Below are 15,433 nucleotides of genomic sequence, written 5' to 3'. Positions count from 1 at the left end.
TGTAAATTTTAATAACAGTAACAAAACTTTAACAAAGTTTAACAGACGTTGTCTATTCAAATGTTTCATTTCTTGTATTTTTAGTTTTGTTGCTCAATTCATATATAATAATAATTCGTTTGTACAATTCCTTAGCTCGGGCTAACATTGCATACGTACACGCAGGGCTACATAAATTTGTTCTGAACAAACATTTTTAACAATTTTTGTTGTTTTTTTAAATCAAATAAATAAAAATTTTAATTTAACAAATAGGCATTAAGTCCGTTGGCATGGGACCCGACCATGACATGAGGACGATTCTCGATCACGTGAGGAACGGTAAACCAAATGGGGACAGTCGGCCCAGACGCCCCGGGACGGGCAATACACAAATGTTCAACTTCATGTTTGGTTTTTTGATGACATATTTTAGTTATTATTTTACATGTAGATTTTAGATAATCTTAAAATAAACTTGGCTTCATATTGCAGAAACTTTAATTTCTTAACTACATACATGTACTTACAGAGTGTCTTAATTAACTGAAATATATTTTAACCTTTCACCTACATATTTGCATGACCCCTAGGCCCCTTATAGGTTTATGTTTTCGTGATTTTGATTTCATATGCTAATCAAAAGTATATAACTTTATGATGGCTAATATGTAATGGACCAGGTACATATGTGTCATTGAGCTCTGTCTTTTTGGAAATGAGATGAAGACTCTGAGATATAATTGATATATAATTAAACTATATCATAAAAGGTTCATCATGTTGAAGTCTGCACTTTTATAAATATGTACATATTATTGTATTAATTAAATGCTATTTAATTATGAGAGAAATGGCATAACCTTTTTAAAAGAAAATAACATAACACATGTATTTTCAAGCAAAATTATTTATATGTACATTGCAGGCAAGATACTCTCAAGAGATATCTTGAATATAACATATAGTTCTATACAATTTAAAAAATAAAACTGTTATTTCAACTTTATTGAAAATGAAAATTTTTGATTATACGTATACAGCTGTGTGTCCTGCAAACCAAACCTATTACTCAACATAATGTAGATTACCTCCCTTTGATCACTTGTTGATATCTGTTTGTATTGTACAGAGACCATCCATGCAGTATCAGCCTTCAGCTACACCCAGCCACCGGAGAGGATGTACACAAGAAATTTGTCTGTATGACACTCATACTTATACTTAACTGCCGTCAGGGTATGTAACCCATTATTTATGTCTGATATACTTAACCTGTCGGTCAGGGTAGGTAACCCATTATTTGTGTCTGATATACTTAACCTGTCAGTCAGGGTAGGTAACCCATTATTTATGTCTGATATACTTAACCTGTCAGTCAGGGTAGGTAACCCATTATTTATGTCTGATATACTTAACCTGTCAGTCAGGGTAGGTAACCCATTATTTATGTCTGATATACTTACCTGTCAGTCAGGGTAGGTAACCCATTATTTATGTCTGATATACTTAACCTGCCGGTCAGGGTAGGTAACCCATTATTTATGTCTGATATACTTAACCTGCCGGTCAGGGTAGGTAACCCATTATTTATGTCTGATATACTTAACCTGTCAGTCAGGGTAGGTAACCCATTATTTATGTCTGATATACTTAACCTGTCAGTCAGGGTAGGTAACCCATTATTTATGTCTGATATACTTAACCTGTCAGTCAGGGTAGGTAACCCATTATTTATGTCTGATATACTTTACCTGTCAGTCAGGGTAGGTAACCCATTATTTATGTCTGATATACTTAACCTGTCGGTCCAGGGTAGGTAACCCATTATTTATGTCTGATATACTTAACCTGCCGGTCAGGGTAGGTAACCCATTATTTATGTCTGATATACTTAACCTGTCAGTCAGGGTAGGTAACCCATTATTTATGTCTGATATACTTAACCTGTCAGTCAGGGTAGGTAACCCATTATTTATGTCTGATATACTTAACCTGTCAGTCAGGGTAGGTAACCCATTATTTATGTCTGATATACTTAACCTGTCAGTCAGGGTAGGTAACCCATTATTTATGTCTGATATACTTAACCTGCCGGTCAGGGTAGGTAACCCATTATTTATGTCTGATATACTTAACCTGCCGGTCAGGGTAGGTAACCCATTATTTATGTCTGATATACTTAACCTGTCGGTCAGGGTAGGTAACCCATTATTTATGTCTGATATACTTAACCTGCCGGTCAGGGTAGGTAACCCATTATTTATGTCTGATATACTTAACCTGTCGGTCAGGGTAGGTAACCCATTATTTATGTCTGATATACTTAACCTGTCCGGTCAGGGTAGGTAACCCATTATTTTATGTCTGATATACTTAACCTGTTGGTCAGGGTAGGTAACCCATTATTTATGTCTGATATACTTAATCCTGTTTTTCGGTCAGGGTAGGGTAACCCATGTATTTGTGGTCTGATATACTTACCTGTCAGGTCAGGGTAGGTAACCCATTATTTATGTCTGATATACTTAACCTGCCGGTCAGGGTAGGTAACCCATTATTTATGTCTGATATACTTAACCTGCCGGTCTAGGGTAGGTAACCCATTATTTATGTCTGATATACTTAACCTGCCGGTCAGGGTAGGTAACCCATTATTTATGTCTGATATACTTAACCTGTCAGTCAGGGTAGGTAACCCATTATTTGTGTCTGATATACTTAACCTGTCGGTCAGGGTAGGTAACCCATTGTTTATGTCTGATATACTTATAGCCTGTCGGTCAGGGTAGGTAAAACCCATTATTTTGATATGTACTTAAACTGTCGGTCAGGTATATACCATTAATTGGTGTGTATGGTCCTGTTCCTTTCAGGTAGGTAACACATTATTTATGTCTGTTATTACTTTACCTGTCCGGTCAGGGTAGGGTAAACCATTTATTTATGTCTGATATACTTAAACCTGTTGGTCAGGGTAGGTAAACCCATTATTTATGTCTGATATACTTAACCTGTCGGTCCTAGTGTAGATAAGGTATCCCATTATTTATTGTCTGATATACTTTGTAACCTGTACGGACAGTCAACTTAGGTACCCATTATTTATGTTTGATTTATACTTACCTGCGGTCAGTGTAGATATACCATTATCTTAACATGTTTGATATAGGAAAACTTAAAATACAGGACTGGCCGACCTCAGAATTTACTTTCCAAATATAGACATGGCTGGCCATGTTTCCTATCGTTGGCAACGCAATTTATAAGAAAAATCTTATATTCCAGTTATAGTACTATTTTTTGTTGGACCTTTGACATATTTTAGTGGTATTTTTTACTCTGAAGCATTTCGCAATTTGGTAAAGATCAGAAAAAATATGCTTTTAATCCATGCTTAAGTTTTTAACTTAAATGGTGGCAATATAATAGACATATAGTGTGACCTTAAGAAATGACTTGCAGTAGAAGTTTTGACCAGTTTGAAGATGGCCAGCCAATTTATGATCAAGGATAAATAATCATTCACATGCTCTTTTTGATATGAAAAGTTTGTTTTTTTAGGTAAAAACAATGCGACATAGAATAACTTTTATGTAATGAGTCTGCCTTCATACTGCTTTGAAAACAACACTTGTGCCTGAACAATGACATACTTTAATAATTATATGTAATAAAAAACTGAAAAATCTCAATATTGAATTATTAGTAAAAATTAAAAGCTTATATGAATTTAGATTAATTATTTTACATATCACAAATGAGTTCTGATAATTCATGTAATAAGCAAAATGGTTGTGGCGTCCATTTGGGAAAATGGCTTGCCATGATGTCATAGGTTATTTTTTGGAAATGAACCAGGTCCTTAAATGTTTTCTTTGCTTGTAGTCTTGATGTCAAATCAAAATTAATTGATAGTTAAATCTTTAAATAAATTTTGATAACTATAAACTTGATGCTGTTGGGAATGTACAGTAATATGTGTGGCAGCCATATTAGATAACCAAATGAGTGTGGCGGCCATAATTGGAAAAATGGCCAATATGACGTCATAGGCTTTTTTTGGAAAAGGCCTAGATTCTAAAAAGTTTTGTTTGGTTGTATTCTTAATGTCAAATCAAAGTAAAATATTTAAATCTTAAATGAATTTTGATAACTATGACTTGATGCTGTTGGAATGTACAGTAATAAGTTATATGTGTGGCCGCCATATTGGAAAATGGCCGCCATGACGTCATTGGCTATTTTTGGAAATGGGTCCTAAAAAGTTTCATTTGGTTGTATTCTTCATATGTGCCAAGTTTCATGCTTTTATCAAAAAGTGTACAATTTGACCAAATTTATGCACGAATCCGCTGGACTAATTGGGAAACCCCCAGATATATGTTTCATCAGATGGAATTCATTTTATTTGTATGTTCATTGATAAAATTGCAGAAATGCCCGCTACTTCGAGTGGCTGCTCGAAATGTCTGTCAGAGCCAAACAATATAATTTGATTTTAATCTACTTATGAATCTCATAAACCCTAAATATGGTCAATATTGAGCTATGACAATAATAGATAAGACTGTAAATATAAGGATTACTTATAGTTTTATTTACTTATTAACGCCCGAGCAATTGAAATTGAGGAATCAAAAGGGGGAGGGGCGCTAATAGGGACATGGGCACTTATTGGATCAAATACGGTAAGTAACATATTAAGTTAAAATATCTGATGTTTTGTTTTCAGTATCCCAATGAACTACCAGAGATTGTCATAAGGAATCCTCGTGGGATCGGAGAAGAGGAATTGGAGAGGTGAGTGATACACAAGATACCTTGTAACTGTCATCAACCCAAAGCACGATGATCATGATTGATTCTAGTTGTGTGACTTTCTACAGCAGGCCACTCGCACTGTGAACCATGACAGTGGCTAAGGTGTCTGACACTCTACAACTACTCCTGCACCTTTCCATCACAATTTGTCTGACATATACAACTAGTCCTCCCTCTCTCGTGTGCTACAGTGACTAAATGTACTAAGTATCTGATATCCAATCACAAGCTTTTTAACTTTTGACACAGTGGCTTTGTGGTTAGGATGTCTTATATTGTATCACGAGCCTCCCCAACCTCCACCCCCTCCCCATTCTCTAGTCCACCTCCCCAACCTCTAGTCCACGCCCTCCCCAACCTCTAGTCCCCCCTCCCCCTCCCCAACCTCTAGTCTACCCCCCTCCCCAACCTCTAGTCCACCCCCTCCCCAACCTCTAGTCCACACGCTCCCCAACCTCTAGTCCACCCCCTTCCCAACCTCTAGTCCACCCCCTTCCCCAACCTCTAGTCCACCCTCCTCCCCAACCTCCACCCCCTTCCCAACCTCTAGTCCACCCTCTCCCCAACCTCTAGTCCACCCCCTTCCCAACCTCTAGTCCACCCCCTCCCCAACCTCTAGTCCACCCCCTCCCCAACCTCCACCCCCCCCCTCCCCAACCTCTAGTCCACCCCCTCCCCAACCTCTAGTCCACCCCCTCCCCAACCATCTAGTTCCACCCTCTCCCCAACCTCCACCCCCCACCCCCTTCCCAACCTCTAGTCCACCCCCTCCCCAACCTTCCACCCCCTTCCCAACCTCTAGTCCACCCCCTCCCAAACCTCCAACCCTCCACCCCCTCCCCAACCTCTAGCCCACCCCCTCCCCAACCTCTAGTCCACCCCCACCCCAACCTCTAGTCCACCCCCCTTCCCAAACCTCTAGGCCTACCCCTCCCCAAACCTCCACCCCTTCCCCAACAATCTAGTCCACCCCTCCCCAACATCTAGTCCACCCCTTTGTCCACAAACCTCTAGCCTACCACCTCCTCCACAACCTCACACCCCTCCCCAACCTCTAGTCGCTCACCCACCACCTCCCAAACCTCTAGTCCCCCCCCTCCTCAACATCTACTCCACCCCCTTTCCCAACCTCTAATCCCCCCCTTCCTCAACCTCTACTCCACCCTCTCCCCCCAACCTCCACCCCCTTCCCAACCTCTAGTCCACCCCTCCCCAACCTCCACTCCCCTTCCAACCTCTAGTCCACAACCTCCACCCCCCCCAAAACTCCCTCTAGTCCACCCCCCTTCCCAAACCTCTAGTCCACCCTCACCCAACCTCCACTCCCCAACCTCTAGTCCACCCCCTCCCAACCTATAGTCCACCCCCTCCTCAAACTCCAACCCCTTCCCAACCTCTCAGTCCCCCCCCTCCCGCAACCTGTAGACCAACCCCTCCCCAACCCACCAACCTCTAGTCCCACCTCCCCAACTATAGATCCACCCTCTCCCCAACCCCTCCCAACCTGTAGTCCACCACCTCCACCCCTCCCATTCCCAACCCTCTAGTCCACCCCCCTCCCCAACCTCTAATCCACCCCTCCCCAACCTCTAGTCCAATCCCTCCCCAACCTCTAATCCACCCCCTCCCCACCGTCTAGTCCACCCCCTCTCCCAACCTCCACTACCTAGCCTCTTGTCCACCATCCCCATACACTCCACCCCCAACCTCTAAGTCCACAACCTCTAGTCCACCCCCTTCCCAACCTCTAGTCCACCCCCTCCCCAAACCTCCACCCCCTCCCCAACCTCTAGTCCACCCCCTCCCAAACCTCTAGTAGTCCACCCCCTTCCCAACCTCTAGTCCACTCCCCTCCCCAACCCTCCAACTCTAGTCCACCCCCTCCCCAATCCTTCCCCCTCCACCAACCTCTAGTCCCACCCCCTCCCCAACCTCCACTTTCCCCAACCCTCCACCCCCTTCCCAACCTCTAGTCCACCTCCTCCCCAACCCCACCCCCTTCCCAACCTCTAGTCCACCCTTCCCCAACCTCCTACCCCCTTCCCCAACCTCTCTCTCCACCAACCTCCCCCCCCTCCCCAACCTCTAGTCCACCCCCCATTCCCAACCTCTAGTCCACCCCCTCCCCAACCTCCAAACCCCTCTAGTCCATCCCACCATCCCCCAACACTCCTAACCCCTCTCCATCTGGGCTATGATGGTAAAATACTTAAATTACTCTGAGTTTCCTCCATCAAAACCTGAGACAACATGATTTAATACCAATTTAGGTAAATAAAACATAACAATGTGCTTTATAAATATTGCATTTACTTTTACATTCCAGCTTACATGAGGCGATCAATGAGTTAGCTGGGGAGAGACAAGGTGGCCATATGTTGTATGACATCATAGAGGTAACACTCCATCACAACTGCCTAATTGCATATATATATATATATATATATATATATATATATATATCAATTAGGCTTAGGTTCTTTGACTACACTTAGAAACTATATTATAGTCCACCATCCCACCATCAACAGATGGTTGACCATTCAAATCTCATTTCTTCTGTGAAGGGGCTCATAAATGATGTCTATAGTTATAACAGTTAGATTATCTACTTTTAAGAGGGGCACTAAAAATACGATATTATTATTTTGATTATAAAAAATGTATTTGTATAATAGTATTCAAGCCTGATATTCATATTACAATTATAGATATTAAATCTGCAAGTCGCTGTATGTGTTAATAGCCAATGATGAATAATGTCTTACAGTTAGCCAAGGAAAGTCTAACTGAAGGGAACGTCCCCCACTGTCCCTGTACAATCTGCCTGGAACACTTCTGTGAAGGAGAGGAATTTACACGTACAGGGTGTTACCACTACTTCCATCAGAACTGTCTATACCGCTACGTCAATCACACTCTCGAGTCACTGAAGAATGAGGCGGATGAACGTCCTAAATACAAGGAAACAACAGATGAACAAAACGACAAAGTATAATAGAATTCTTTACTTGCATGATAATCTGTGTTTGCATGTTACAGAGTTATATGCCCTGATGGACAGGTATTGATAATGACGTCATACTTTTCAGAGTAAACAACATGAATTTCGCACATAAAATAATGACATAACAATCGATACCTACCCAAAAGAGTAACACTGTTTTATGCAAAGACAGAATAGGCTCCCAGGGAGGTTAAAATTTGTTACTGTTTATTATATAATAAAAGTGCCAGGGCTTATGAAAAAAATCAACATGTACTTTCATGTAATATGCTGCCAGTGGAAGGGGAGGAGGGTGTTGTGCAAAATCAGATAAGCTGTAGGGCAATTCTATTCACTTGAAAATTTTCAGGTTTGAGACATCAAAAAATTGAAAGATAATCATATACACTCTGTAAATTTTCAGTTTTAGTATCATATGGAACAGTTTGTCATGTACTGACTGCTGGTCGATGGTTTTGCCTCCACGTACTCTGGCTTTCCTCCACCAACAAACTTGGGCATATCCTTTAATGACTGTTGCTGTAAAAAGGACGTTCATTAATAAAACCAAATCATTTGGGATAGTCCCGAGGTACTGACGCTAGGTCAGTGCTTTTTTCCTGTGTACTTCAGCTTTCCTCCAAAAATCTAACATGTCTTTCATTTCCTAAACCTAGACGTTAGTAAGATGTTAACAAAAAAGTAAACAAATCTCTGTAAACATCATATCATATTGATTTTATGCATTAAAGTCTCTGCTCTCTTTCATTTGCAGGTTCTTTGCCCAGTTTGTAGGGAGATGATAGAGTATGACCTTGACCATCTGTCCCCGAGTCAAGGTCAGAGTCAGAAAGATGATTTTCAGTCGTATAAACCTTCAGAAGATATGAGGAAATGGCAGGTTGAAATGGCAGTCATTTTGGAATCTCAGAAACAGAAAGGTGGCGTGATAGACCTAGAGGAGGAAAAAAACAAGTTTCTAGTTAAAGCAGAGGTACGTTATATGAGTTACACATGAGTTTAGGTAATTTTGTGTATTCCCCATTCCCCAAAATATCCGGAGTTTTGATATTGATTTTCTGTCTCTGCACTTGCATCCAAGGTACTCCAAAGGCTCACTTTTACATGTAACATTGTCAAATCTTGGCCTTATGATGCTCTGTAGCCCTTTTCCGAAGGACCTAGGTGAGCTAATGGGATACTGCAGCGTCCAGCGTCCGGCGTCTGTCAACAATCGACTTCTTCTCCATAACCACTGGTTGGATTTCAACAAAATTTGACTGGTAGCATCCTTATGTGCTACTAACTGAAAATTGTACAAATGATGGGGGCTGACCCCCCCCAGGGGCCTGAGGGGCGGGGCCAAAAGGGGTCAATTTGGCTATTTCCATATAAACGACTTCTTCTCTGAAACTAAGCATGAGATAGCACTCATAATGCAATGGTAGTATCGTTAAAGGATGTGAATTTAAAATTGTACAAATGATAGGGCTGTCCCCGGGGGCCTGAGAGGCGGGGTCAAAAGGGGTCAATATGGCTATTTCCATATAAACGACTTCTTCTCTGAAACCAAGCATGAGACAGCACTCATAATGCAATGGTAGCATCGTTATAGGGTGGAGATTCAAAATTGTACAAATGATATGGCTGACTCCCTGGTGGCCTGAGGGGGGGGGGACAAAAGGATCAATTTTGCTATTTCCATATAAACGACTTCTTCTCTGAAACCAAGCATGGGATAGCACCCATAATGCAATGATAGTATTGTTATAGGGTGGGGATTCCAAATTGTACAAATGATGGGGCTGACCCCCCCGGGGGCCTGAAGGGGATAGCACCCATGGGGTCAAAAGGTTTAGCTATTTCCATACATAAATGACTTCTTCTCTGCAACTAAGCATGGGATAGCACCCATAATGCAATGGTTAGCATCCTTATAGGGTGGGGATTCCAAAATTGTGCAAATGATAGGGCTGACCCCCCAGGGGCCTGAGGGGTGGGGTCAAAAGTGGTCAATTTCCATATAAATGACTTCTTCTCTGAAACCAAGCATGGGATATGCACCCATAATGCAATGGTAGTATTGTTATAGGGTGGGGATTCCAAATTGTACAAATGATGGGGACCCCCCGGGGGGGTCCTGAAGGGTGAGTCAAAAGGGGTCAATTTAGCTATTAAATTCTATATAAATCGACTTTTTTCTCTCAACTAAGCATGGAAGAGCACTCATAATGCAATGGTAGCAATCCTAATAGGGTTGGGATTTCAAATTGTACAAATGATAGGGCTGACCACCAGTGGCCGTTAGACGGCAATAGACTGTGGGAGTCAAAAAGGTCAATTAGGCTACTACTCTATTTTCATATAAAATTACATTTGTCTCTGAACCTATGTATTGTGATTGGATAGCATATTTGTATGGTATCAATAGCATCATTGTATGGTTGTGATTCAAAATTAAACTTTGGGAGTCAATTTTTGCTAATTTTTCTAATTGTCAGAGTCTTTGTGATAATTACTAAAAAAAAAAACCAGGTGAGCTAATACAGGCCCTCTACAGGCCTCTTGTATTCTCTTTCAATATCTTTGCCCTTGGAATACATGTCATGACATCAGAAAATCACACAAGGTTCTGGTAATTACCCGGGTAACTGTTAAGGAAAAAAAACCTTAACCAAATCCATCAAAAGTGAACATTTCAAATACCTTAGGTACCTCTGATGGCACCTACAGTGTACATCAATATGGATTTACGGTCTAGATCTGTTTTGTTAATGTAAGATATTTTTTTGTGTTGGTTTTCAGGATACTGTACAAATGCCAGGCCAAGGGACAAGCTCAGAACCCAGTAATGAAACTAAGGATAGCAAGCAGACTGAGTCTAGCAAAACTACTACGATTAACGGGAAAAGTAAAAGTGGCGAACATTCTGGTTCCAAAACGGAACGACCCAACAGAGATCATCCCCGGCCTCGTTCTGGCAACAATGACAGAAATCAGCGCTACAGAGGTCATAGAAATTACAGCAGGGGTGGACATCGTCCCTATGACGGGAGGGGCATAGGTGCTCCACACAGCTCCCACACGGGTGAAGGAAACAACAACAAAAGGAAAGGAGATCATTTTAGAGATAAGCATTCCTCACGTAGATCTAATCAGACAAAAGCAGTCAAAGCAGATCAAACAGATGGATCGGAAATGGATAAGAAAGAAACAGAAAAACATGATAGGGCCGATAACGTATCCTTAATCGATCAGAGAGGCATGGCCAAAATGGACAATGTAAATGATTGTGTTCAAAATAACAAACTTCCTGTCTCTAAAATTGAAAGTGAAAGTAGATCTAACAATAGAACTTTAGAAAAAACTAGTGATCCTAAGAGAAAACAGACACATGATGATAAAGGAAAAAGTGGAAGTGATTTTGAACAGAAACTCAATGATGATGACACACCCACCGAAAGTACAGACAAAGAGTCAAAGGATGTGAGTTTGGATTCTGTGAGAACAAAAGAATCTCATGAAGCAAGAAGTGATTATAGTTCACGGACTTATAATAACAGTAGAAATTACAGGGGTCGTGGAGGTAGATGGTCTGATAATGACAGGCAAAATTATCACCAGGGTAAAAATTATGACGAAGAAAGAGGAAATTCTAGTTATGGCAGAGGTCAAGGTCGTTCAGAGAGAGGTCGAGGACGTGGATCTAGACGAAGTGCGAATCAGGAATTGGTTAAGAAGAAGAGTGACAATGGACCTTCAAGTGAAAACTGTAGTGATTCTGACATCAGGAATAAAGACAAACCCAAAGTGAGTCATCAAAAATCAGACAGAACTGTAGTGAGTGAAAAAGATGACAAACGTATGCGTCGATATGAAGAGACTAATTGGAATGCTGATAACAGGAATCAGACTGGTAGTGGTAGAACTGCAGGGCGAAACAAGTCATCTTCAGGTCAGAGCAGGAATGAGTCTTCCTCAGGTCAGAGCAGGAATGAGTCGTCCTCAGGTCAGAGCAGGAGTACAGCAAAGTCCTCTGGTGGCCAAAGAGGCAGCTGGAGAAATAGGGAGATAGACTCTGACAAGTCTGGTAGTAAGAGTCAACACCATAAACATTTAAATTCTGATTGTGTAGATAAGGGTGATACTGCGGCTAAGGACAGACCTCGCTCAGGAGGGAAGCGGCCACCCCCAGGCTTTTCTCAAGTACCAAATGTGAATATTTCAGTACCTCCTGGGTTTGAGAAATCAGCTTCATTTAGCTAGTATAAGGTGATGTGTAATATCCATGAACCAAAGCATGCATGTGTGATATTCTTAAAACTGAGTCAAATACATAGTATACATGTAAAGGGTCAATCATGATAAATGGTGATTTTAAAATCACAAAAGCAAAAACAGGTCTTCGACATTTAAATTACTAACTTTGTCATGGAAAATTGAATTTTTTAGGCAATAGGCATAATGCATTAACTTTATGGTCAAAATTACAAGTACTTAAAAATACATACACTTTTAATCTAATCTTAAAAATAAATCTCATTTTGCCTACACTTTTAAATGAAATTGTGTTCAGAAAAGTTATATGATAACATCATATTTAAAATCCCTATGATAACAATATTGTAAGTTTTTAAAATAAATAATTATGCAAAAATACTTCATTTACAGCTTTTTTTGAGATACAGTTTTCTGAAACTAAAAGAGTTTCAAATCATTTGAAAATGGAAAATGAAATTCTACTTATTAATAATTAAATAAAAAAATATTCCCTTTGGCCAATATTAGGACAAGGAAAAATAACAAAAAAATTATTTTAATTGTCAAAATAATTTTCTTCTGAACTGTAAATGTATATGTACATGTACCTTTAACAAAACAGTTTTTAATTTTTAATGTACATGTAACTATAGAAGAAAGTTTTTTTGTTTTGTTTGTAACTTCATCTCGGGTCATTAATATAGAAGTTTCTCATGTTATGCATGTTATTGATACACTTTTAATTTTTGTTTCGGAAAAAGTAATGGACCTTAAATTTACAATGTTTAAAGATGCTCCACCGCTGACAAATGGTATTTTTTCTCTATCAAAAACAGGAGCAGACGATTTTGTATTTTTCTCCAGTTACAAAAGTTACTTATCTTACACCATTACTACCATTAAAAAAGTTTGAGCTTCTAATTTTACTTCAAGTTAAAAAAATGAAAAATAATTAATTGCATCCCGAAAAAATTCCGTGGCATACTATATCTTATATAGAATGAAGTAATGATTGTGCATGCACCAAAGGCGAAAAATTTATTTTATGTTTATTTTTTGTGTTCTAATTAGGCATATATATACACGATTTAACACCAATTATTGTTCAAATGATGAATATTTTTTATGCACTGTCGGCGGTGGAGCATCTTTAAAGGTTGGTGTGTGAGTGTTACACCGACCATACATAGACATCATGAATATGAAAACAAGAAGATTAAAACAACCAGGAATTCAAAGTAGATACATGTACAGTATACAACAGCATAGATATTTTATATAAATACATTGTTATTGTACCAGTAGACGAACATCATGGTTTTCTAAATATGGTAAATTGAGGTGAATGATTTTTTATACAAACTTCATCTTAAAAACAGGTTACATTTAAATGTTATTTTGTAAGCTGAATTAGCATGAATTAGTGTCTTCATTAGTTTCATGCAGAAATTGTCCAGCCATACCATCACGATGCTTACCATGCTGACTTCTATTAATATTAAAATGAAATACATTGTAACTTATATCTGGTAATTTCGCCAAAAATATGTTACATAACTGAAAAACATGGAATATTATATTTATAGTTTTCAGATTTCGTATTCAAATAATAAAAAGTATGTGGTGTAAAATGTTATCTGAATTCACATGTTGAAATACAAAGATAAAGAAGCAAAAAATCAGTACATGTACATTGTACCAGACAATTTTATACAATTAAACAAATTATTTAAATAACCATTATGCAAATATCTTGTCTCCTCTGTATATTAAAACAGAAACATAACAGATGAATCCTGAATTGTGTACCCTACATGGTTGTATTTTGGAAAAAAAAAGACGAACTTGATTAACTTATTTTCAATAAACTTATATATGCCCATGACAATCATTGTTAGAAACCAACCATTGATCGCATGCACACTAAACGTGGGTCTTCAGGATGATGGCAAGTTCAATTGGCATGTTCGATTTGTTCTTGCCATGACAGTTGGCCCATTTACAATTCTCCGTTCATATGTAACATGTAACTTTGAGATCTGCCCCTCTCTCTCAGTGGTATTCTAGCCTAACTGATATAGGATTGTGAATAACATACTTATGTAAGTTATACTGATTTGTGCTCTGAATGATAATAGAATAGCATGGTAAAAGTTCAGTATACAATATATAAATATAAACTTTATTTATTTTACATCGATTGAGAAACAAGTTATACAACTTATGTAAATCATTCTCGATGGCCCGGATGTAAGCGCGCGAGGGGCTTAGTGTGGGAGGAAACCGGAGTGCCCGGAGAAAATCCACGTGATTGGGCAGGTGACCCTGGACCTTTTCACGTCCGTACCGGGGATCGAACCCCGGTCGGCTAGGTGAAAGGCAAGTGGCTTAACCACTACACCACCCAATCACCCTTCAGTATATATACAGTGATACAATTTACACTGAATATGTTAAATTTAAAAGATAATTGTATAATTATAGTTAAAAATACTTAGACATACCTATATGTATGCAGTTTTATAATTCAGTCATAATTTGTCAAATATTTATTAACGATGATATTTTGTCTGTAGTGTCAATTTCGTTATCACAATATTGGTGCTATCTTTAGTATTTGAATGATAAACAAAAACGATTTTGGATTAAAAGTTTTATTTCAATCTCTTAACATGCGATGGCTGGTGTTGCCAGTATTCATTTGTAGAATGAATGCTCTTGTTAAACTGCTCCTGGAACCAGTCAGTGATCAGCTAAGTTGTTTGTAAGCATGATTTTGATCAAATTGAAATGAGATGATGATTAAAAAGTGAAAAAATGCACAACTTCATGTATTTTTCTTTTATTTCATAATTAACTTCTAGCTAATGAAATATATTATCTCTAAATAAGACTGATTTTATAAAACACGGGAAGGTTAAATAAAAGAAAATCACAGCAATGCAACCTCATCCTCGATACTCCAGGGTTTGATATCACTGACGTTATATCCACCCCTGGACTATCTCATAGTAAAACTGGAGGCAGTTCAGGAACTGGCCAGTCACAGGCCTGCAGAGACTTCCTTTGAAGATTATAGAGAGCGACACCAAACGTCAAAGCAACACAGTCAACCACACTCAACCACAGAGTACCGTTATACACCTTTGATGGATATATCCTATCAAATTACCTTCTGTTGCCTCCAATTTTGGCGACCTCTTCAAGCTGTGTGTTTTTTTATATTGCAGGAAGTTATAAAGATATTCATCCAGCATAATTGACCTTGGGAACCGTTCATGAAGGTTCAAGTGTTCGGACCCCTTTTGAAAAATAGATGTTGTTTAAAGACTTGAGCAAATAGTGTATTTCATTTCAAAATTAAATCCAAGAGATTTAACATGC

General features: G+C 39.1%; 1 protein-coding gene across 1 annotated transcript; it reads left to right on the top strand.

Moving 5' to 3' along the window:
* The first annotated feature begins 272 nt into the window (after positions 1-272).
* Positions 273-12,295, top strand: LOC138330678 (E3 ubiquitin-protein ligase RNF25-like). Its single transcript, XM_069278222.1, has 8 exons — positions 273-388; positions 1,112-1,200; positions 2,608-2,621; positions 4,715-4,782; positions 7,130-7,199; positions 7,574-7,795; positions 8,565-8,783; positions 10,595-12,295. The coding sequence occupies exons 1-8, from the start codon at positions 273-275 to the stop codon at positions 12,053-12,055; spliced, it is 2,259 nt and encodes a 752-aa protein (XP_069134323.1). The 3' UTR covers positions 12,056-12,295.
* The last annotated feature ends 3,138 nt before the right edge of the window (positions 12,296-15,433 follow it).

Source organism: Argopecten irradians, chromosome 9, assembly GCF_041381155.1.
Source record: "Argopecten irradians isolate NY chromosome 9, Ai_NY, whole genome shotgun sequence".
NCBI lineage: Eukaryota > Metazoa > Mollusca > Bivalvia > Pectinida > Pectinidae > Argopecten > Argopecten irradians.
The sequence above is the reverse complement of the archived record's forward strand: the minus strand, read 5'-3'. Positions and strand labels throughout refer to the sequence as shown.